Source organism: Heloderma suspectum, chromosome 2 (assembly GCF_057233095.1).
Source record: "Heloderma suspectum isolate Gila_16-S chromosome 2, 16-S_ref, whole genome shotgun sequence".
Taxonomy (NCBI): domain Eukaryota; kingdom Metazoa; phylum Chordata; class Lepidosauria; order Squamata; family Helodermatidae; genus Heloderma; species Heloderma suspectum.
This window is the reverse complement of record NC_139459.1, coordinates 330833873-330859122: the sequence shown is the minus strand read 5'-3', so window position 1 is coordinate 330859122 and position 25250 is coordinate 330833873. Positions and strand designations below refer to the sequence as shown.

At 43.7% G+C, this 25250-nt stretch overlaps 1 protein-coding gene across 2 annotated transcripts in view; it reads left to right on the top strand.

Annotated features, from left to right (window-relative positions):
- The window catches only part of SYNPR (synaptoporin), a 243903-nt gene extending 218653 nt beyond the window's left edge, over nucleotides 1-25250 (top strand). Inside the window, exons 4-7 of one of the 2 annotated variants that reach the window (XM_084832511.1) lie at nucleotides 8236-8431; nucleotides 20783-20974; nucleotides 22393-22558; nucleotides 25018-25250. In XM_084832511.1, coding sequence (XP_084688637.1) covers nucleotides 8236-8431; nucleotides 20783-20974; nucleotides 22393-22558; nucleotides 25018-25076 — 613 coding nt within the window. In that variant the 3' untranslated portion in view covers nucleotides 25077-25250. Of the gene's footprint in view, nucleotides 1-8235; nucleotides 8432-20782; nucleotides 20975-22392; nucleotides 22684-25017 lie in introns of those variants that run through there. The other variant, XM_084832510.1, reaches the window with a different exon arrangement.

The following is a 25250-nucleotide window of genomic DNA, read 5'->3' as shown; positions in this document are numbered from 1 at the left end:
TGCACTTTCTCCAAGCCCTACTTCGTCCCCATCCACTATAACCACCATTGGGTCTGTAATTTAGACATGGAACATCTCTACACCAGCCTAAAACCCCACATTTAAAATGGGGCTTTCTGCCTCAGTTTTAAATGCAGGATCACAACAGACTCCCTTTCACATGCTTCCTTTCCCCCCTCCCCTTTCCCCCTTATCTCAGTCTTCCATATATTTCATTGATCTCACTCCTCTTCTTGCAGCTTTTTCTTTTTCATGGAGGGAACTCAAGCAGAACAGAAGCAGGGTAATTTGATACCACATTAGCTCTGATCTATTTAAAAATGGAATAAAGGTCATTTAGTGTGGGAGACACCCTGAAGGTTAACAACATAATCTACAGGGCCCACAAACTTCTGTCAGTGAGCAATCTCAATAGCAGGATAAAAGCATCCAGTGAAGAAGCCCATGGTAAACTCCGTTGCACTTTAATGTAGATACATCTAGTCTACACTGCATTGCTGTCAGTGGATGTGGATACACACACCGGGATGCACCTCTGAATAGCTGTCCAAGGTGTGCATTCTGCTGAAAGCAAGTGGCACCATTTGATTTAGGATTGCAGTTCCTGATCCAGCAAAGGATGGGGAGGGTGTGTGTGAAAGGTTGCTTCCACACACAGTTCTCTTTAGTTGGACTGAAGAAAACAGGGAGTGAGGTGGAGGAGAGAGATAAGGCTATCAATCACTACTAATCATGATGACCTCCAGTATACCTGTGTGTACCAGTTGCTGGGGAACATGAGCAGGAGGGCGCTATTGCACCAGGCTGGCCCTACCATTCAGGGGCAGCCCAAGACATGTTGTTGCCTGAGGCAAAGGACAAAATGGCGCCCACTCCCATTCCATATACAAAAGCCAACTGGACTGCCAATTGAATCTTCCTTCAGCATTGGTTGTGGGACAGCATCCTCCACTCCACCTGAAGGCAGCTGGCTTAGGAAGCACACAGCAGGTCACATGGCACACAGGTCTTTCCTCCAACACCTTGCTGCTGCCTCCCAGCAACTGCTACCTGAGGCATCTTCTTCACTCTGCTTAATGGTAGGGCCAGCCCTGCTACCATTAGGCAGAGTGAAGAGGCTGCCTAAGGTGGCAGATGCATTGGGGCAGCAGTGAGGTGCTGGACGACAGAGCCATGAGTGCTATGCAGCCTGCCCTGAACCCCGTAAGCTACCTTGCTGTCCTCAGGTATGGTGGAAGAAGAACGTGTACCATTGCTATTGTTGAAGTAAGATTCAACTATCAGTCTGGTCAACTTATGTATGTGGGATGGAGGGGCGCCATTTTATCCTTCTCTTCAGGTGGCAAAAATTCTTGGGCCAACTCTGTATTGCTCCCATGTCCTGCTTGTGGACTTCCCACAGGCAGCTGGTTGGCCACTTTGAGAACAGATTGCTGGACTAGATGGACCCTTGGCCTGATCCAACATGGATCTTCTTATGTTTTTACGTTCTTGTAAAACAAGAGGAAAAACGTTCCTCTTCTTTACCCATCCTTTTTCTTTGGGGGTAGGACATAAAACAAACCCCCCAAAATGGTAATGCCCAAAATGAAAATATTTCATGGATCTTACCTTGTACCTTTTCATATTTATATTTAAATATGTTTCATATTTATCCTTTCATATTTAACTATAATTTATAATGAAACCTTGTTTGTGAGGAAAAGAGGCAATGTTGTGAAAGTTTGTGAAGTAGCGTGATCTATACAAAGATTAATCTAGCCCTGGTTCAAAGTGTGCTATGTAGATAAAGAGATCCAGGGATTTAACTTAAGTCAGTCTGTTTACAGTGTCCACCCTCTGAATTTACAATACATTAAAAGCAACTTTATACATTGCTACTTGACAGTTATTGTTTTTCTTCTCTGCTCTAGTCCATCCTCTATTTCAAACAGTCCAAGTAACCTTGGTTAGCTTTAGAAAGAGGCCTTTGTCTCCATGCTTTGAAAAATTGCAAAGACAGATGCTAAGAGAGATTTTCCTCTTCAATAAGAAGACAGTAAATCCTGATGAAGAATATTTGCATAATTGAGATAGAAAACCTTAAAGACCATTTGAAAAACTCTGTGTTCAGAAACACCCATATCACTCTTGTAAGTTCATCCTTTTGCTCAAGTATTTTTGTCTATATGAGCTGGAGAAAGATGGGAGCAAAGAGGGGGACCACTGTTTGTCTGTAGAACACCAGAAAATGGAGAAGCATTTTTTTTTAAGAAAGCATTTTTTATTTTATTTATTAAATTTATTAATTGCCCATCTGGCTATTCACCCAGCCACTCTGGGCGATGTACAGAGTGTATAATAGAATAGTTTAAAACAATAAAATTCTACATTAAAAACATCATTTTCTAAAAATACCCTAACCCACCCCAAATGCCTGCCTGAACAACCAAGTTTTTAATGCCCGGCAGAAGCTCATTAAAGAGGGGGCATGGTGGAGTTCGCTAGGGAGGGAGTTCCACAGAGTGGGGGCCACCACAGAGAAGGCTCTCTCCTCATCCCCACCAGTCTAGCTGTCCTGGCCGATGGGACAGAGAGAATGCCATCCAAGGCTGATCTTGTAAAGCGGCCTGTCTGGTGTTGCTGGAGGCACTCCTTAAGATAGGCTGGGTTGGAACAATATAGGGTTTTAAAGTTCAAAACCAACACCTTGAATTTGGCCTGGAAAACAACTGGTAACCAGTGCAACTCCTTCAGCACTGGAGTGATGTGATCACGCTGGCGGCTGCCTTTAATCAGGCGAGCCGCTGCGTTTTGTACCAGCTGCAGCTTCCGAACCATCTTCAAGGTAACCCCACATAGAGCACATTACAGTAGTCTAAACGAGAGGAGACCAGGGCATGTATTACCGATGGGAGCAGATGGTCCAGAAGGTAGGGGCGCAGCCGCCGTATCAGATGGAGTTGGTATAGCACTGTCCAGCTCACAGCTGACACCTGAGCCTCCATGGACAGCTGGGAGTCCAAAATGACCCCCAGGCTGCGGACCTGGTCTTTCAAGAGTCACCATACCCCATGCAATACCAGGTCAACATCCCCCAGCCTCCTCTTGTCTCCCACCAAAAGTACCTCGGTCTTGTCAGGGTTCAGCTTCAGCTTATTCCTCCCCATCCAGCCACTCACCGTCTCCAGACATTTGGACAGGGATTCTATGGCCAACCTTGGTGAAGATTTGAACGAGAGGTAGAGCTGCGTATCATCCGCATATTGATGACACCGCACCCCAAACCTCCTGATGATAGCCCCCAGCAGCTTCACATAGATGTTAAATAGCATCATGGAGAGACTGGAACCCTGTGGCACCCCACAAGTGAGCGGCCAGGGGTCTGAAACCTCCTCTCCCAGTGTTACCCTCTGGTACCTGCCGGAGAGGAAGGACCGGAACCAATGCAATACAGTGTCTCCAATGCCCAACCCCTCCAGGCGGTCCAGGAGGATACCATGGTCAACTGTATCAAAAGCCACTGAGAGGTCGAGGAGAACAAGGAAGGAGCATTCGCCCCTATCCAGAGCCCTCCTCATATCATCCACCAAGGCAACCAAGGCCATTTCTGTCCCATGCCCAGGCCTGAAGCCCGATTGAAATGGATATTCCAGTATCTTAGTAAAATTATTTGCTTCTGTAACTTTATTTGGAATAAGATAAAAAAGCCGTATTTACTTGTACACAGAAGTACCACTAATTTTAAAGGGACCTGCTTTCGAGAAAACATGGAAGCAAGCAATAGTGTTTTTTTAACAGTGCGATCCTGTGCATGTTTACTTTGAAGTAAGTACCATGCAGTGGGGCTTACTCCCTTGCAATTGGCCATAGGACTGCAGCCTAAGAGAACTAAAAGCATTTTGAGAAAGGCCTATGCTTCCCATGGTGTAGATAGTGTGGTGTAGTGGTTAGAGTGTTGGACTAGGACTGGGGTGACCCAGGTTAAACTCCCATCTCAGCCATGAAGCCTACTGGGTGCCTTTCGGCCAGTCACTGCTTCAGTTTAACCCACTTCACAAAGCTGTTGTGAGGATAAAAACGTGGGGATAGAAACGATATATTTCAGTTTGAGCTCCTTGAAGAAATGGTGGGATATATAATAAAACTATAATTTGTTCTCCAGTTCTAGAATGATTAAATTGCAGCTCTGTATTTAATTAAACAGATCTTTTGAGCCACTGCACATGTTTATTTTGTCATCAATGTCATCATCTTTGCAGTGGTATAGTGTTGTGGTATATTCATTCATTTATTTATTACATTTCTATGCCTCCCAGTACCCGAAGCTCTCTTATACAGTGAAAGGGACCAACAAGGAATTGCATCCCAGTATTCAGCCAAAATTCATATGGTTGCTTTTTCAAAGTTGTTGTTTGCGTGGTGACTGATGTTCGAAGTTCCATATGGATTTTACCACAGGATAACAGCAAAAACATTGCTGCATAGAGTGGAGGAAGTAATTGTATGTATTAGGCCTTGCATCAGCTCAAAATTATATATTCAAAACTTCAATTTCCTGTGACCTTCAGATCCACAGAGTACTTATTCCTGATGCTAAAAATGTTTCCCAGATGGTTCAGGTCTGCCAGAGCTCCAGATCCTTTTTGGTAATTCTTGTCAACAAAGCCTTGAGTTTTGTCCATGCGCCTCTCTCTTGTACATTTCATTTGCTCTTTGATTCCTGAGAACTGTATTAAGTTAACAAAGCCAAGAAGCCTTAAGGCTAGTTTTTGTTTAAAGTTGGTATTATTATTATTATTATTATTATTATTAACACCCAAATGTGCTAAGTTGTGTTCTGCCTGCACGGTTTACTAGTTGATCTCTTTATCTTTTTATTTTATTTGTTTTATTTCTTAAATTTCTGCCCCAACGTTCAGCCAAGGTGGTTTACAACAACAATGAAAAAGAACAATAACAATCAATGTGTGCTATAATAAATAAAACAATTTCTTAAGAACAACTGAAAACCAACTCATCCAAACAATTTTTTCAAAAATGTTTTGAAGAATGTGAATGGCAGAAGTGATATTTCAGGCTTCAGGTATAGGGCTGGGGGAGTGGTAAAAAAAGGATTAAGATTCACAGCAGGTTTCAAAATCTGGCTCCTTAGATATATTAACATTACATTGTTAAAAAGCAGTATGTTGTTGCTGTAACATTGTAATGCCTCCTCCTCCTCCTCCTCATATAGGTGCTCCTGAAGAATAATCATATGTGATCTGAAATATGGAGTGGAGGGAGGAGCTTCCTAAATGGCACCCTTGATTAACATGTATTTGTGGCTAATTTGATGAGGATTGCACCAGGAATGCTCCCAACTGTTCCTTCTTTTTTGGGCTATCCATTGGTGAGGTTACAGGATACGTCTTCTCTGTATCCTTGAGTCTAGGCCTCTTGGAACTGTTACTTGTAGATGGCTATTTATTCTTTCTTGCTTAGACTCTTATCTCATGCACTTGTCACAGAAGATATAGATGGTGGTTGGCAGCTCTGAGCAATCACTATGCTGCCTTAAGAAATTCAGATTTTGCGATGAAATGTAAGTAGAAAATAGAACACAAATACACCTTGGAAACACAAAGCAGGAAGCTTTGCTCAAATTTCTCCACTGCAAATTTGGGCCACATCACCTCTGGGTTTTGTTTTGTTTCGTTTTTAAGAAAGCAGAAGGGTTTCCTTGTGCTTCTGCTGCTCTCTTCTTAATGTACCAAAAGTATTTGGAATGGGGTCGAGCAAAAGTTTGAATGAAATAAATAATGTTATTCTTCTTCAGACTTGCACAACTTGTGCTCCACTGAGCCAAATGCAGCCTTCAGTGCCTTACTGTATTCACCCCCCTTTGACTTTTCCTCCCTTTGTTGTGTTACAACCTGGGATTCAAATGGATTTAATTAGAATTTCTTGTCACTGATCTACACAAAATAGTCCATAATGTCTAAGTGGAGGAAAAATCTACATATTTTACAAAATTATTTACAAATAAAAAAGTCTGGATTGTATAAGTATTCACCCCCTTTGCTGTGATACCCCTAAATAAGCTGTGGTGCAACCAACTGCCTTCAGAAGTCACATAGTTGAATAGAGTCCACCTGTGTGCAATTCAAGTATCACATGATCTCAGATTAAATACACCTGTTTCTGGAAGGCCCCAGAGTTTGTTGGAGAGCATATTTAAGCAAACAGCATCATGAAGATCAAGAAGCTATCAAAACAATTCTGGAATAAAGTTCTGGAGAAGCTCCAATCAGGGCTGGGTTATAAAAAAAACCCAACCCAAACTATGAACATCCCCCAGAACACCGTTAAATCCATTATTACAAAATGGAAAGAATATGGCACAACTGTGAGTCTGCCAAGAGAAGGCTGTCCACCAAAACCCAGTGACCAGGTAAGGAGGGCATTAATCAGAGAAGCAACCAAGAGGCTGATGGTAACTCTGAAGGAGCTAGAGAGATCCACAGCTGAGATGGGAGAAACCATCGATGGGACAACTATCACCCAGACACTCCACTAAGCTGAGCTTTATGGAAGAAAACCGCCACCCCCCGAAATCCCCCCGGGATGGACCCTATCTGGCGGCGGCTGGTCCAGGTTGTCGTCTTTGTTCCACAGCCATCCGCTGCTGGGCTGCAGAACAAAATGGCGTCCAGCATAGCGGACGCCATTTGCGTCCCTGCCCTTGGCCGTGATTGGCCACATAAATATTTACGTAGCCTATCACAAAAAGAGCAGGGACGCAAATGGCATCCCCTATGCTGGACATCATTTGCGGCCGCAGCCTGGCAGCAGATGGAAGTCCAGCTGCGGGCAGCTCTGGCCGGTGTCTTCACAGAGTCGCCGCGGAGTGGAGCCAGCCGGGCAGGATTCTGGGGGGAGGGACGGATCGCCTCCCCCCCCCCCCCGCGGATGTCTGGACTGGAACGGTGTGAGTATTCCGTACACTCCTAGAGACACAGCAAACATGTGGGGAAAGGTTCTCTGGTCTGATGAGACCAAAACTGAACATTTTGGTCTTACCGCCAAACTCTATGTGTGGCACAAACCCAAGAGTGCTCATTGCCCTGAGAACCTCATTCTCACGGTAAAGCATGGTGGTGGTAGCATCATGTTGTGGGGATGCATGTCATTGGAAGGGACTTGGAAACTGGTCAGGATTGAGGGCAAGATGGATGGAGCCAAATACAGAGCAATTCTAGAAGAAAACCTGTTTCAGTCTTCAAGGGACCTGGGACTGGGGCAGAAGTTCACCTTCCAGCAGGACAACGACCCTAAACACACAGCCAAAGTTACACTGGAGCGGTATAAAAACAAGAACCTGAATGTCTTAGAATGGCCAAGTCAAAGCCCAGACCTCAATCAGATTGACAATCTGTGGCAAGACTTGAAAATTGCTGTTCACCAATGGCCCCCATCCAACCTGACAGAGCTTGAGCAATTTTGCCAAGAAGAATGGGCAAAAATTGCAGGATCCAGCTGCGCAAAGCTGGTAGAGGCTTACCCAAAAGACTCACAGCTGTAATTGCTGCCAAAGGTGCTTCTACCAAGATTGACTCAGAGGGATGAATACTTATGCAACCAACAAATGCTAGTTTATTTTTGTTTAATTAACTTTGTGCCACAATAAAAATATTTTGCACTTTCAAAGTGTTAAGTATGTTGTATAAATCAAATGGTACAAATGCCAATTAAATCCATTTTAATTCCAGGTTGTAACTCAACAAAATGTGGAAATGTCAAAGGGGGGTGAATACTTATGCAAGACACTGTAGCTATCATGTATGGTGGGTGGCCTGCAAGGTGCTTGATAGCCTTCCTATTCTGGCAGTTCCAAGCAGGCAGGAAAACACAGCATTTATTAGCTCCAGGTGAATTTCTGTACGTGGCTGGCAGGCTGCATTCACCTTGAGAAGTCACAGGTTGTGCAGGCCTGCCTTACTTTGCAAGTTTGATCAGCCTTTGAAGTGAACTTTCACTGTGTTGCACTGTGGAAATGTAATGGGTTAAATGGCTCAATCTGCTGTGTCTTCAGTTTCTAAATTAGCATTCATTTGCAAAATTCAGTAGCTTAAGGCACAACACTTGACCCACTGAATTCTAGGATAAAACCCCATGGGGCACAGCTGATCAAGAACAAGCTATGTGAAGAGCTTTGTCACTCACAGACCAACTCTTTTGTGATCCAACTCACTTTCCTCTCATTCTGGATTTTAGGTTGTACCAGGTGAATTTTGATGCTCCCACCTGTGAAGGCAAACGAGAAAAACTCTCGCTAATAGGTGACTTTTCTTCTTCTGCGGAATTTTTTGTCACTATTGCAGTCTTTGCCTTCCTCTACTCCTTGGCAGCCACAGTGGTTTACATTTTTTTCCAGAACAAATACCGTGAAGACAACAGGGGCCCTTTGATTGTAAGTGTGTGTTACACTGATGTTGACAGCTTTGTCCTATTTATTGATGTATTTGTTTAGTCTCCGAATATTCTGTATTGGGTTAATTTGAATTCTTTTGTTGTGTTATAACAGGTCTTTCTTTCACACAAGAATTTATTAACATACAGTCCCCAAACAGCATTGTTGACTACAACAAGGAGAATCACCAAGGGTATGGATGGGTGGAACCCGTTCCTCATCAAAACTGCAATTTGTCTTTCAGCATATAATTATGGCTGTATATAAGATTACTACTAGGGCTGTGCACCGCTTCGGCCCAAGGCCTGAACCCCGAGTCGAAGCGGGCTGCTTCAGGTCACTTTATGCCCCTTCCGAGGCAAAGTGGAGGGGGCACAAAGTGACCTGGAGTGGGTCGAGGGCTCTCCGAAGCTCTCGGTGCTCTTTGGAGCTTCACCCCCCCCCCCAGCCCAGCCGCCCCCCCAGCACCTCCAGGTCCTTAGCTGAGCCACCACTGCTGCCATCACCATCCTTGCCGCCTCCGCCACTGCCACCACTGTCGTCCTCACCAACACCACCTCCACTGTCCTCACCACCATCCTTGCCCCCGCCGCCATCGCCACCGCCAACTGCTGAGGCCTGGACATGCGCGGCGACTCTTACTGCAGGGAGTCACCATTTTTAAAATGGCAACCTCCAGGAAGTTCCAGGAGGTTGCCATTTTAAAAATGGTGACTCCCTGCAGTAAGAGTTGCCGCGCATGTCCAGGCCTCAGGAGTTGGCGGTGGCAGCAGCGGCAAGGGTGGCAGCAGAGAAGGTAGCAAGGGTGAGGCGGCAAGGTAAGGGGAGTTGTGCGGGGGTGTCGGGGGGACCCAAAGCAAGGTTCAACATCCAAACCCTGCTTCGGGTTTGGGGCTGAGGCAGGTTGGGTGCCCCCCAAATCTGCCCGAGCTGGATTGGGTCCGCCTCACGAAGCAGCTTCCAAGTCGGATCGGGGGGTCCCTGCACAGCCCTAATTACTACTACTGTTACTATAGTATAAGTGCATGCTTGCTGAGTACCAACAGTATGATTGGCACTACAGAGAACATAGAAATATTATAGTTCTTGCCCAGAGAGCATACAGTCAACATTTAGTAGACAAAGCCCCAGAATAGTTCATGGACTGACCATGAGGGGAGAGGATGAGAGCATGAAAAATGCAGGCAAGACATGACTAGGAATATTCAGAGAAGAGTTTGTCAATGGTTGAGGGGATGGAAAAGCGCTTCCCAAGCTGAGGGAGCAGGCATGATATGGAGACGTAAATGGGTGAAGGTCATAATGTGGGATGATGCTAGATGATCTTGAGTAGAGGAAATGAGAAGCATTGTAAGAGCTGGTTGGGAAGGAAGGACGTAGAGTCAGGGAAAAGAGATAGGAAGCTTTAAGGACAACGCAGTATGCCAGTGCAAGGGAGCTTGCTGGGTGATGCTGATGGTAGCGGTGGAGGCAGTAGCAGGCAGGAAATGGATGGAGGAAGAGGAACAGGCTCACAGCAATGAGAGAAAATGGTGATTTCAACAGAGGTAGTTTGAATAAAATAGAGAAGAATGATATAGGAGGTGCTGCTTCGAACAAGGCGCTTCTTTAGTCTAGAGATAACTACAACTTGGACAGGAGTTTGAGGAGAAACATTAATCAATATGAAGGGGGAAAGGTAAGTCTTAAAGACACAGAAAATAAGGAGAGACAGACTGAGGTACTATTTGGCTGTGGAAAGAGAAAGTTACATGGTTTACACGGTGGAGATGCCACTCCTCCACAGAAACAAAAACATGCCAGATAACTGGAAAAGCAAAAAAAATGCTTGTCCTATTAACTTGAAATGGTGGGATATGTCATAAAGCTAGCTAGAAATACAGATTGGGCAGAAAGTGAGGGGGGAGAGGAAAAAGATTGGAGAGTCTTCATACGGTAGTAACCGTTACATGGAGAGGTGCCTTGTAAAGGATAAAGTGGTTTTGTTACCTTTTGCATAGAAATAGTTGCCAGCTTCCAAAATAGGAGAGTGAAGACCTTATGAGGATGTAAGGCATATCCAGTGGAGGCTGGAGGCTCCAATTTTGGTGGGGCTGTACATTCATTCTATTTTTCAGTCAGAACCAGACAGAACTTTAAAGGAGCTATCCAAAGTGCTGACCCTATCCCCAAAATTGGTTCAGCACATTGGGTAGCTCCATTAGAAGCACAGAATGGATTCATAGCCCCACCAAAATCGGAGCCACCAGCCTCCACAGGGCATATCCTGTGGCTCTTCCCATTTCAGTAGCTTATCTGTCAAAGCCAACTCACATTAGCCCTTTGTACACACATTACACGGTGCTGAGGGCAGGGGAAAGATCATGTGCACCAGCACAGCAACAGTGTACTTGATCCTGCTTGCCACATGTTCACCATGTTACTGATGCAGCCAGTTTTGTGGAGTAGCAAATATTTCCATGCTTGGTGGTAAAGTTCTGGTAATCACCATATTGAAATTCCTCATCCTCACATCATTTAACCCAAAGGCACATACAGACATTATGTGGAGCTGTGGATTGGACAGGTGAATAAGGTCTTAATTCCTTACACGACTCATGCACAGTCATTGCTCACTGGATGGGACATTTTTGCTCCCTCCTGCCCTGACCTTGACGAGAGGCCACAGGGCACAATGGGGCAAGGCAACACCATGGAGAGTTCCAAGGGAGCCACTTGCTCCAACCATGTCTAAGACTGGACTGGACTGAACCTCTGAAGAGGAGGAGCCTAGCACTCCTCTTACTTCCCCTGCACAGCCAGGCTGAGATGGGAATGCTGGTCCTTGGTATGGAGGTGGTCAATTGGGCAGGGGGGGGCTGCAGGCTCCATGGGTATAGACTCTGGAAGTCCTGATTCAGGGGACTCTGACTCAGGATCCCCCAGTCCAAGGGGCTCTGACTCAGGTTTGGTCATGATGCTGGAGCCTGGATTGGTTTCTAGCACAACTGGCACTGGTGACACTGTTTTTTCTGGTCTAGCCATCCTCTGCTTATCTGAGTCAGAGCCCACATTCTCACTCCCACCCATCCCTGAAAGCACTCCTACATGCTTCAGTGTGGAAGGTGAGTGCAGTCTGCTGTTTGAAAAGATAATTAAAAAGCTCCACTGGCAGATGCTAACTTGTGTGTGCATGTAAGAAATTTTGCTAACTTTTAAAAAGAAGCCAAGAGAGATGGAGGCACAGTTGTTAATTCCAATGTGAAAAGCTACAGAACTGTTGGTGTATTAATTAGACAAGCTTTACTCAATATAAAATAAACAGCCCTAAAATGCGCTTTGAGACTGATTTAATAAGCATTATAGTATCAATACAGAGACTACAACATTTAAATTTCCCTGAAGTAACAAAAATCCTGTATAATACTTCAGTAATTAAAAAAGGACTGCACTGTAAGTGATATTAGTGATTACACTGTATCAATTATTCATGGAAAGATAAATGTGTGTTTTTTGCTGAGAGTTTGAAGCAAACTTTATTTTCATTGCAGATTGATTTTTCTTTTCATGCAAGTGGCAGTTAAAAAGTCATATGAATAGGATTCAATATTTTTCAAATGAAAAATTCCCAATTTCCCTTAAATAATCCAACATGAATATATAACAATTGGCATGCTGTGGAAACTCAATAAATATTTTATGATAATAAAGAATTTGTGGCTCCTCTGAACCTGCAGGTGCCTCCATTTCCCTGTAGGATTGAGGTCCATGGAGTAGTTAGTTCTCACAATGAATAGATCACTGGGGCATTTGCAACTGAAGGGGCAGTACATGTTTAGCATAGACAATTAAGGAGCACAGAACATTTTGAGAGTGCTTGAATATTTAAAAGAACCTTGGAAAAACCAAGGGGACAACTGGTCATCACGTCCACAGGGACAATAATCGTTAGGCTTAAATGACAAGAATCTTGATCTAGGTTCAAGTTAAAAGACTAAACTTAGGGAAGAGCATTTCACCATAATTAGGAGAGTAGGAACACTGTAACATGAAAACAAGATGCTTAGAAAGGTCACAGAATCTTTTCTCTTTCCAAAAAAGAAAGTTGAATACAATGGGTTAGATGGAAGAGATCCATTGAAATCAGTGGGACTTAACTTAGACATCACTAACTTGATTTCAACATGTCTGCTCTAAATATGACTAAGGGCGCAATCCTATGGCCGCTAGTCAGCGGCTAGACAGCCATATGATAGGTCGGTTCCCTGAGAACTGACCTCCACCCCTTCCCGCACTGCTTCATAGGCAGTGCGGATTGTCCCTGCGCTCTGTGTTGGTAAGAGCAATGCAGGGCAGTGAAAACGGGGCATTCCTGGGGGCGGGGAGGGTGGAAGTGCCTTTCCAGCACTTCCCGTGTGTCGTCCGGCCTCCCCACCCCACCCCACCCTGACTTCCCGCAGCTAGACAGCCGAAATCGGCTGTCCAGCCGTGAATGCAGGGCAGCTGAAGTGCGGAGGGGAAGATCCCCTCCCCGCTGCTCCTGCCCTGCATTGGATAGGTGGTTGCCTCTGATTGGGCCCTCCGTTTGGATCCAACCCAATATATGTCAGGTATGCGGGGAGTTCATATCCTTGCACCATGATGAGTTCCACTGTTGGCCTTGAGCAATTCACTGAGCAAGGTCACACGATTATTTTCAGCCCTGGTGGCTTAAATAAAGCCCTGTGGATTGCACTCACAGGTGCCCATTCCATAACCCAACCCCCACTCATAAGTCGTTATGTCATCCACCAGTGAGGGCAGGTTGGTGGTGGTTTGTTAACCATGCCAACAAGCTGCCCTTGCCAGGTTTTAGTTAAAAGACTAAAATGCCATACAGACTGTTAAAAACATAACATACGATATAAGTATTCAAAATATTTTGTTGGTACAAAACCAACAGCACAAGAATAGATAAAACAGCCATAACGATCTAGAACTAGGTCTCTAAAATGCTTAGGAGAAAAAAAAGGTCTATGCCTTGCACTGGAACAATAACAAAGTAGGCACCAGGTGAACCTCTTTGGGGAGGGCATTCCATAAGTGGGTGCCACAACTGAGAAAGCCCTGTCTTTTGTAACTACCTGCCTGGTTTCCTTTGGCAGGAGCACCTGGAGAGCTTCCAAAGATGACCTAAGGGTTCAAGTAGGTACATAAGGGGGACATGTTCCTTTAGATAATCTGCTTCCAAGCCATTCAGCGTTTTAAAGGTCAACACCTACACTTTGAATTGGGCTCAGAAACAGACCGGAAACCAGTGCAGTTAACAAAGCACTGGCATGACATGATCCTATCGGCTAGGGTTGTCGTGAGGATAGAATGGTGTAAGATATTGCAATATCCCTAGCTTAGGAGAAGGTTAAGCTCTATTAGGACTACCTTTTGAAGCCTTAGAGCAGCCTTCATCAACCTGGTGCTCTCTGAATGGTTTGGAAATGCAGGAAAACCCCTCAGTCTTGACAGGCGATATTGAGGGTATCAGCTGTGTACTGCTGTGCTATGGTTGCCAGTATGCAACACGGAGAGCATACCAAACTCTTTAAAACAGGGTTAGGCAACTTGGTGGCATCCAGATGTTTTGGACTACACCTGCCATCATCCCCAACCATCATGGTCAGAAATGCTGGGAGTTGTCCAAAACAACTGGAGGGCAGCAAGTTGGGGAAGGAGTAATGCTGCTCATCTCCTTCTTCAACTACAGGGACTAGTGCCTCAACCCAACACACTAGAGATAAGCTTTCAGCTCCTTCAGCCGACACTGCTCTTCCTCCCTGCCACATCAATGCTTTATTTCCTCCCTCCCAACTCCAGCATAGAAGCCCAACAGGGATACAGTGCTTACCTCATTTTGGTTTCCTTTGGAAGGAGGTCACTGGAAGTTTATGGTGTTCTGTAATATTTGAGTTTATTTACAAATATACCAGTTGAGCATAGGTGGAGGCACAGCTTAAACTTTCCAACAGATAGTAAAATCCACTGTTCTGCATTAGATCTCCAGAGAAGAGCAGCCCCAAAATGCTTTCGGAGCTCAAATTCACCTCCCGCCCTCTTTTGCTCTTCCCCCCCCCTCTGATTCCCATTTGAAACTGCAGACTGCACCCTTTGTATTGTTTCCCAGCACCTAAATTACAGTCTGTTTTGCCTCATTTTGAAGGTTTAAGGAGGATCAATGCGTTCCCATGGAAACACATCATTTAATATTCTGGGCTATTAACATTCTTTTGTTGACTCCAAGATTCTGGCCAGGTATTGCCTTAAGGCAACCCACCCTACGGTAGTAGTCCTCCTCAAAGACGCTTGAAAGGAAACCCATAACAGTATATTGATCATAAGAATTCCCTTTCTTAAGAATGTGAGAATTATTTTATTTCAGTGTAAATTTATTTCAACACATAATCTCAGAATAGAATAAATTACTATGGTTGTATTTACTGCAGAATAGCTTCAACGCAAACAAATTCAGAAACATTTTTTTATTCTGAACAGGTGATGATTCTGGTGTTACAGATAGTGGAGAAACTGTGCACTGTCATTTTTATACATAGACTGGCAAGAAATGTTTTCCTTTGACATGTATGTGTGTGGCAGTGTATGCAGATATGTAAACTATGGGCAAAGCTTAGATAACTGCTAAAATTAATCTCAGGATGCCCCTATTCGACTGACACAAAGTTATATGGATTGCCTTCACCAATTACCATATTTTAAAAAGGGAGAAGCAGTGTGTATAAACTCCACTAAAACAAGCCATAAGGCTGCCATCCTAAAGTGCACTTAACTTTAATAATGTTATGTTCGTATAAGCATATCTAAATATCCAATAGGAAACATTAATTATATGCCAATGACTATAGTCTCCCAGGCTGTACCTAATCTGATACCTCCTCCCCGCCACACGCATCTGAGCTCTTGCACTGTTGTGACTCAATCATTTTCAGGCAACATAATCGTGAGAAACAGAGGTTGTGACAGAATCTTAATGCCACTGCCTGCTCACCTCTTTTAAATAATATGTTTCTACTAGCCCACAAGCCGAAAATAAACAATAGCAATAAACTATACAAAAGTTGTATTGGTGACATCTTCATTGCCCACAATCTGTGAAAATAATTAGATGAGCTATTACACTTTGTACAAATCAGCCTTATGTTTCCATAAATTGTCAGGAGAAAGCCAACATTGATAATCAGACGTCTGTATAAAATGGAAGCTTATTTATTGATTTGCATTTCTCCCCCCTCATCTTTCCTGTAAGGAACTCAGGACATATTACCTGTTTAACCTCACAGCAATCCTGTGAAGTAGGTACAAGGTCATCCTGTAACCTGGTGAAGATTAGAATCCAGTCTTTCCCAATCCTTGTCTGACATTGTAATCACTACACCACACTGGTTGTTCATGCAGATTTGGGGCTATATGAGGAACGTAAATAATAACTAGGTGCTGTGCTTTGGAAAACTGATAGTGAAACTACATATTATGGTCTACACAGGGCTGGTGCTGAAAATCGCATTCCCCAGTTGCATTATCTATAACATTTAGGCACACCTGCTCGTAATCATGGTGTGCAGTTCCCTAGCAGTGACAACCAATGAGGCAGAGTTGGGGCTGGGAAAATGCACAATGTGATGATGACACAACACACGTTTGTGTGCCTAAACTTTATGAGGAAAGGGGGGGGAAAGGGGCTGCCACTTTTGGTGGCAAACCTATGTAAAAATAGGTGTTTTTTTTACAAACTAGTGTTTGTTTCCTGGCAAGTTTACATTTCAGCCTGGCAAGTTTACATTTGGCAAGTTTACTTTTCTTATTTTATCCTATTACTGATAGAGCTTTATATACCATGCAATAATTTCTTTCATTAGAAGTCTCAATGAAAATCCTCCGGGCTAGTATGTATTGTATACCCTGCCACAAAGTATTTTAATGTTTGTTGTTGTTCAGTCGTTGTGTCCGACTCTTCGTGACCCCATGGACCATAGCACGCCAGGCCTTCCTGTCCTCCGCTCTCTCCCGGAGTGTGCTCAAGTTCATATTCATTGCATCAGTGATGCTATCTAGCCATCTCATCCTCTGCCGTCCCCTTCTCCTTTTGCCTTCAGTCTTTCCCAGCATCAGGGTCTTTTCCAGGGACTTTTCTCTTCACATTAGGTGGCCAAAATATTTGAGCTTCAGTATCTGTCCTTCCAATGAGCACTCAGGGTTGATTTCCTTTAGGATGGACTGATTGGACCTCCTTGCAGTCCAGGGGACTCGTAAGAGTCTTCTCCAGCACCACAGTTCGAAAGCATCAATTCTTCGGCACTCAGCCTTCCTTATAGTCCAGCTCTCACAGCCATACATTACTACTGGGAAAACCATAGCTTTGATTAGACGGACCTTTGTCGGCAAGGTGATGTCTCTGCTTCTTACTATGCTCTCTAGGTTTGCCATAGCTTTCCTCCCATGGAGCAAGCGCCTTTAATTTCATGGCTACAGTCACTGTCTGCGGTGATCTTGGAGCCCAAGAAAGTAAAATCTGTCACTGCTTCCATTTCTTCCCCTTCTATATGCCAGGAAGTGATGGGGCCAGATGCCATGATCTTGGTTTTTTTAATGTTGAGTTTCAAACCAGCCTTTGCACTCTCCTCTTTCACCCTCAACAAGAGGCTGTTTAGATCCTCTTCGCTTTCTGCCATTAGGGTGGTATCGTCTGCATATCTGAGGTTGTTGATCATTCCCCCAGCAATCTTAATTCTGACCTCTGATTCATCCAACCTGGCATTTCTCATGATGTACTCTGCATATAAGTTAAATAAGCAGGGCGACAATACACAGCCTTGTTGTACTCCTTTCCCAATTTTGAACCAATCAGTTGTTCCATGTCTGGTTCTTACTGTTGCTTCTTGACCCTCATACAGGTTTCTCAGGAGACAGGTAAGGTGGTCTGGTACTCCCATCTCTTTAAGAATTTGCCACAGTTTGTTGTGATCCACACAATCAAAGGCTTTAGCATAGTCAATGAAGCAGAAATAGAAATTCTCTTGCTTTCTCCATGTTCCAGCGAATGTTGGCGGTTTGATCTCTTGTTCATCTGCCTCTTCGAAACCCAGCTTGTACTTCCGGTAGTTCTCGGTTCACATACTGCTGAAGCCTAGCTTGTAGGATTTTGGGCATCACCTTGCTGGCATGTGAAATGAGCACAATTGTACGGTAGTTTGAACACTCTTTGGCATTGCCCTTCTTTGGAACTGGAATGTAAACTGACCTTTTCCAGTCTTGTGGCCACTGTTGAGTGTTCCAAATGTGTTGGCATATTGAGTGCAGCACTTTAACAGCATCATCTTTTAGTATTTTAAATAGCTCAGCTGGAATACTGTCTTCTCTGCTAGCTTTGTTGTTAGTAATGCTTCCTAAGGCCCACTTGATTTCACTCTCTAGGATGTCCGGCTCAAGTTCAGTGACCACACTATCATGGCTATCTAAGATCTTTCCTGTATAGTTCTTCTGTGTATTCTTTCCACCCTTTCTTAATCTCATCTGCTTCTGTTAGGTCCCTGCCTTCTTTGTCCTTTATCATGCCCATCTTTGCACAAAAAGTTCGCTTGAGATCTCTGATTTTCTTGAAAAGATCTCTAGTCTTTCCCATTCTGTTGTTTTCCTCGATTTCTTTGCATTGTTCATTTAAGAAGGCCTTCTTGTCTCTCCTTGCTATTCTCTGGAATTCTGCATTCAGTTGGATATATCTTCCCCTTTCCCTCTTGCTTTTTGCTTCCCTTCATTCCTCAGCTACTTGTAAAGCCTCATCAGACAGCCACTTGGCTTTCTTGCATTTCTTTTTCTTTGGGATGGATTGAGTTGCTGCCTCCTGAACAGTGTTACGGACCTCCGTCCATAGTTCCCCAGGCACTCTGTCTGTCAGGTCTAATCCCTTAAATCTATTCATCACCTCCAGTGTATATCCATAAGGGATATGATTTAGGTCATACCTGAATGATTTAGTGGTTTTCCCTATGTTCTTCAATTTAAGCCGAAATTTTGCAAGAAGAAGCTCATGATCTGAGCCACAGTCAGCTCCAGGTCTTGTTTTTACTGACTGTATGGAGCTTCTCCATCTTTGGCTGCAAAGGACATAATCAATCTGATTTCGATATTGACCATCTGGTGATATCCATGTGTAGGGTCGCCTCTTGTGCTGTTGGAAAAGAGTGTTTGGTATGATCAGCGTGTTCTCTTGGCAAAACTCGATTAGCCTTTGTCCTGCTTCATTTTGTACACCAAGGCCATGCTTGCCTGTTATCCCGTTGATTTCTTGACTTCCTACTTTGGCATTCCAATCCCCTATGATGAAAAGGACATTCTTTTTTGGTGTTAGTTCTAGAAAGTGTTGTAGGTCTTCATAGAACCGATCACCCTCAGCTTCTTCGGCATCAGTGGTTGGGGCATAGACTTGAATTACTGTGATGTTGAATGGTTTGCCTTGGATTCGTACTGAGATCATTCTATCATTTTTGAGATTGTACCCTAGTACTGCTTTTCCCACCCTTTTATTGACTATGAGTGCTACTCCATTTCTTCTAAGGGATTCTTGCCCACAATAGTAGATATAATAGTCACCTGAATTAAATTCGCCCATGCTTGTCCATTTTAGTTCGCTGATTCCCAAGATGTCGATGTTCAGTCTTGCCATCTCATGTTTGACCAGCTCCAGCATACCTTGATTCATTGATCTGACATTCCAGGTTCCTAAACAATACTGTTCTTTACAGCATCGGATTTTCTTTTCACCACCAGACACATCCACAGCTGAGTGTCCTTTCAGCTTTGGCCCAGGCGCTTCACTCTTTCTGGCATGACTTGGAAATTCCCTCTGCTCTTCCCCAGTAGTATATTGGACACCTTCCGACCTGAGGGGCTTATCTTCCGGCGTCATATCTTTTAGCCTTGTGATACGTTCCATGGGGTTTTCTTGGCAAGAATACTGGAGTGGGTTGCCATTTCCTTCTCCAGTGGACCACATTTTGTCAGAACTCTCCGCCATGACCTGTCCATTTTGGGTGGCCCTGCATGGCATAGCTTATGGCTTCACTGAGTTACGCAAACCCCTTCGCCACAACAAGGCAGTGATACATGAAGGGGATTTTAATGTTTAGATGTTTGCAATTAGCTCCTTGCCTAAAGCACAAACTCCAAAGAAATGGAAGTGAGATAATGATTCATCAACATGCTTTTAGCCACTTGCTTGTTATTTTCATGTCTGTCGTTTTTATGTTTGACTTTCTTTTAATTGCACACCAGCACACTAAGATGTGGTATTTCCCTCCCTGGAGAACATTAGTTTTCTATTGCGTCTCCAACACATGGCAAGCACCAGACCTCACCACATGTGGTCATGTTTACAAGAAAGGATTGCCATGCAAAATAATGTTGGGGGATAATTTCCAAAGGATGGCTTTACCACATCAAACATGAACAAGAGAATCAAGTTTGCTTATGGTACAACCCTGAATCTCCAGGTATCATCAGTCAATCCCAAACCTGAGCCCTTGAGGTTCACTCCCTGGCATCTCCAGGTATAGCTGGGGAAAGACCCATATTTGAAACTCCGGGAAGCCTCTGTCGGTGGAGGCTGGTGGCTCCAATTTCGGTGGGGCTGTGTATCCATTCTGGTTTCAGTCAGAACCAGCCAGGATTCTAAAGGAGCTATCCAAGTGCTGAACCCTATCTCCACAATGGGTTCAGCACCTTGGGTAGCTCCTTTAGAATTCTGGCTGGTTCTGACTGAAACCCAGAATGGATTCACAGCCCTACTGAAACCAGAGCCACCAGCCTCCACTGGCCTCTGAGTGTAGACATTACTAAGCTAGATCCGACAAATGGTATGACTCGGTATAAGGTCCTATGTTCCTAACTGTGCTCGTGCATGCTACAACAGGCACGGTCCTGTGTTCTCTACAGCTTCCTCTTCTTCCTCTCCTAAGGTGAAACCACCTGCTACAACTAAGGAAGCAGGCAGACTTTTCTCCCAGGCTTCTTAGACTGAGAACTTATCCAAGTCAGTGTTCTGGCCTCCACAAACATACCCCAACCCAGTGGTTGAGCTTGCCTTGCATTTGTAATGTTTACCTATCACTAATCAGTGCCTGAAATGTGAGCTTTTCATGTGCAGGGAGTTATTGATGTCAGAGCGCTTTCAAACAATGTTATTTCCCACATGCATTATGTGATGGCACAGTCCTTCTGTCATTTTGGGTAGGTTCTAACTGGTCCCTTCCCCAGTCAGATAGACTGTGATTCTATTATTCTCACTGCATACCAAACATAAACATAAAGTGTTTGATCTGGTTTTTGTAGGACTTCATCGTGACAGTGGTGTTTTCATTCATGTGGCTGGTGGGTTCTTCTGCTTGGGCTAAAGGGCTATCTGATGTGAAGGTTGCTACTGACCCAGATGAAGTGCTGTTATTGATGTCAGCTTGCAAGCAGCAGTCCAATAAGTGCTTGCCAATGCGGAGCCCTGTTATGTCAACTCTGAATACTTCAGTTGTAAGTATTTATTTTATTTTATTTTATTGAAAGAAAAAAATGAACACCAAAAGGAAATGGGCAGTCCAGAGTCGTGAGATCAGTCAAGGTTTTTCATTTCCCTGCCAAACCATTGGGGTCCACCATGAAGCTTAACCTAATTCACAGGTTCTTGTGAGGATAAATAAGATATATAATAATCTGAGCAACTGACCCTGGCAAGCACATATAATGTAAGTGACAAGCACTTTGTATTACAAGGTTATTATTTAAAAGTCAGAGTCCAAGTGCCAAACTAAGCATTCCTTCAGCTCAGCTATGTGTGATTGTCTCCCCTACTCTCCTGCAAGTGTGCATGGCCCCAATTCAGATTGGGACCATGGTGCTTCTGGAGAGGAGGGTTTGAGCTTCTTCCTCCTGCCCCCCATTTTCATCCGGCAGGGGGGGCTTAAAAAAAGAAAAAAGTCTTCACTGGAATCAATGGAGACTTTTTCCTTTTTTAATCCCCCCTCAGGGGGGTGGAATTTCAGGATAAACATGGGGGGGGGGAGTGCTACAGTCCCAATACAAACCAGGTCTGTGCACACTTCCAGGAGAGTAGGGGAGATAATCCTACATAGCTCACCTATGCATGATATAAGTAACATTTAGCTTGGCCCTAAGTGGCCTGGAGAAATGCAAAATAACTTAATAATTATACTATTTATAAACTCTATAATTTAGAGTAAAAGGGATTTCTTACTTACCTGTGCTTATAGAAGTCAACAACCACTGTAATAATTATCATCATCATTATCATCATCATCTCCAGGGAAGTTGCCATAGAATCATAGAATAGTAGGGTTGGAAGGGGCCTACAAGGCCATCGAGTCCAACCGCCAGCTCAGTGCAGGAATCCAAGTCAAAGCATCCCTGACAGATGGCTGTCCAGCCTCGTCTTGAATGCCTCCAGTGTGGGAGAGCCCACTACCTCCCTAGGTGTCCTGTAGAATTTCTGGAATGAAAAGGATATACCTTAAAATGCTTTTAACAGAAAAAATTAAATAGTGAAATAGATGGTTCTGTAATTGATTTCACTGTGTTGGGAGAAGCTACAGACACTGAACGTCTCCTCCAGTCAAAATACAGAAGTCCTTTCTGGATCAGGGGTCAGAAGCCCATCTTCTAAAAAAGAAGCTATAGACAGCCTTCAGCAGATTCTTGTTTCCTCGAATTATCTCTAGCCATAGGTAAGAAAGAGTGGCAGCTAGAGGAATAATTTGTTTTAATCAAAAGTGTCCTGCCCTTTGGCAGTTGTATAAGATCAGAAATCTGATTTATAAAGAAATAAATTGCAATCCTGATTAGCTGAGTGAATAAGAGAGAAGAGATGAAGTGAGATGAGATGAGACGGTGAAACCATGTAAGAAAATTAATGGCTTACTCTGCTTCTTATTTAGGTCTTTGGATTCTTGAACTTTATTCTGTGGGCAGGAAATATTTGGTTTGTTTTTAAGGAGACTGGTTGGCATTCTTCAGGCACCAGGCACCCTCAAGACACCATGGAGAAACAATCCAGCAGCTATAACCAAGGTGGCTACAATCAAGATAGCTATGGGCCAAGTGGTGGGTATAACCAACAGGGAGGCAGCTTTGGGCAGCAAACCAGCTATGGGCAAGTGGATGAATTTGGTCAGCAGCAACAGAGCTTCAGCCAGAGTGGTCCAACGTCATTTGCTAATCAGATTTAGCACGTGTAGAGTTCTGAGTGCTCTTAAGTCAAGCATTAAATGTGGAAAGTTCAACACAGTAGCAGGCAGCAGATTTCTGAAGTTTTTAGATAAATGTGACATAGAGGTTTATCTAACTCAAAGCTCTACGGGTACCAACTGAGGAAGGTGGGTTGTGGCTCTTTTTGTTTATATGCGATGCATCTTCTCCTTGTGAATAGATGATTGATGATATATTCATCACAGGTGGTGAATTGGAGTAAATAATTGTTGTATGTACTGTATAGATACCTTTACGGTAGTTTTGTATGTGTATGGTAGCAGCATTTTGTACCCTTGAATCTGTAGTATATATTATGCATAAAACTATTAAATTAGACTTAGATTTTCTTCTGCATTTTGGTGAAGAGCAAAATGTGTTTTCAAATTATTTCTGAAGATCATTCCGTATAACACAATGCATGCACTATAGCTCCTAAGTTTTCAACATTGCTTGTCTATGACTATTAGTTTGCCCTAGACTTTTTTTGCTGTCCTTTTGACATTATTCCTGGTTAGCAAATTCACAGTGTGTCTTAGTGCATGAAGCCACATAATTTTCACATCAAGAGAATGTTATGGACTGTGTACATGCAATGTTAAGTACCACCACTACTCTTTTTAATTGGTTTATTTGTTTAATGTATTATGCCTACTTTATATATTTTGCAGAGTTGGATTAATGGCTTACCCAAATCCAGAATGCTGCATATAACTAAAACAATTTTCCTTAAAAGGACATTCAAAAATATACGCTGTAAACTGACCAATTTTTTCCTGTTTAATCAATATTCCTTCTATCAATCCATATTTCTATTGATGTTTTGTGACTCTTTGAACGTGAGCTGTGTAATATAAGGACCAAGTAACTGTGTTTACATGTTTACAAAAGTATTTAATTAGGGTAACAGAGGTGCAGATATCAGTAATTAACACTATATGGGGAAAAATACCAGCTTGATTGATAGTGCAACATGATATGTAGAGTTGTTGCAAAACACTACAAAAGAATAGCTTTTCTTATATTGCCACTGATGATGAAGAATGTTTTTCTCTCTATGCTGTTTTGAAATTGCTCAACATTTGTTCAGTTCAGTCATTATGATGACTACTGGATTGGTGCTATCTATAAGTAAAATGAGAGCGTCAAGAGGAAAATATCAGCAATCAAGGAGACAGGGCCAGTTTCTTAGCAGAGGGCATAATGAACTTAGAGATAACTAACTTAGAGATCCTGCTGGTCTCACTCATGCATAATATGTGGGGGGAGGGCAGGGGGAATGGTTTCCATTCAACTATTGTTCTACAGACAGTACCATTTAGCTCCATGGCAAGAGAACAGAATCAGATTTCTGGCACTAGATAAGGAGAGATTTATTCTCTCCTTTCAGCAACAGATAGAACTCCACATACTTGGCACCCAACCCTCATTGCTAAGTAGAGCTTAGTTTAAGAGCAACCTCTCCCATACTGCAGAGAAAGACTGAGCTGTGCTTTCATTGTTGTGTGAGTTAAGTAATGGACTGCTTCCTAAAAGATGCTGTCAGGCAAACTGAATAGAGCATTTCCTAACTAGCCAGGCTAAGCCTGTCTCCGGCGTTAGAGGTCCCCAGTGCTTGCTTTTGTGTGCATAAACACTGTAGGGAACAGGTACGGTCAGGCAGGAATTAAGAACTGAACCTCTACCTTTGTCAGAAATCTCTCTAATTAAGGGCACAATCCTATTGGGATAGGCAGCCACCCCTGAACTCGGAGGCAACTGCCTGTCCAATGCAGGGCAGGAGCGGCGCGGAGGGGATCATCCCCTCCGCGCTTCAGCCGCCCCGCATAGAATCATAGAATAGAATAGTAGGGTTGGAAGGGGCCTACAAGGCCATCGAGTCCAACTCCCTGCTCAGTGCAGGACCCCCTGCTTAATGCTGTCTATAAGCATTTGTGGCTAGACGGCCAATTTCAGCTGTCTAGCCACAGGAAGTCAGAGCGGGGGTGGGAGATGCCAGATGATGCATAGAAAGTGTCGGAATGGCACTTCCGCCCTCCCCGCCCCCCCAGGAACGCCCCATTTTTGCCACTCCACACTCCTCTTAGAAGCGTGGGGCCAATCTGCGCTGCCTATGAGGCAGAGCAGGAGGGGGTGGGGGTCAGTTCTCAGGGAACCAGCCTATCCTATGGCTGTCTAGCCGCTGACTAGTGGCAATAGGATTGCGCCCTAAATTACTTATCCCTGGAGTGAGAAAAAGTTGTAACTAATCTAGAACACATTGGAGACTGTGCAGCAAAACAAACATCATCTTAACCTCTCTTTTTCTTACTCAGTTTGCAGTCTACAGAAGAACACACCATTACAAAAACTGAACATCTGCATTTCTAAATGAGAGTGTATCTGTCTAGAATATCATTGTATAAGCTGTAAATGTTCAAAGCATCTTTTAGCATAAAACAGCATAGTCACAGATATGATTGTTGTAACCAATGTATGGCTGCTCAGTGGACGAATCAATATTGTGGTATGTCTATTTGACCCTAATAAATAAAAGTGTATTGCATAC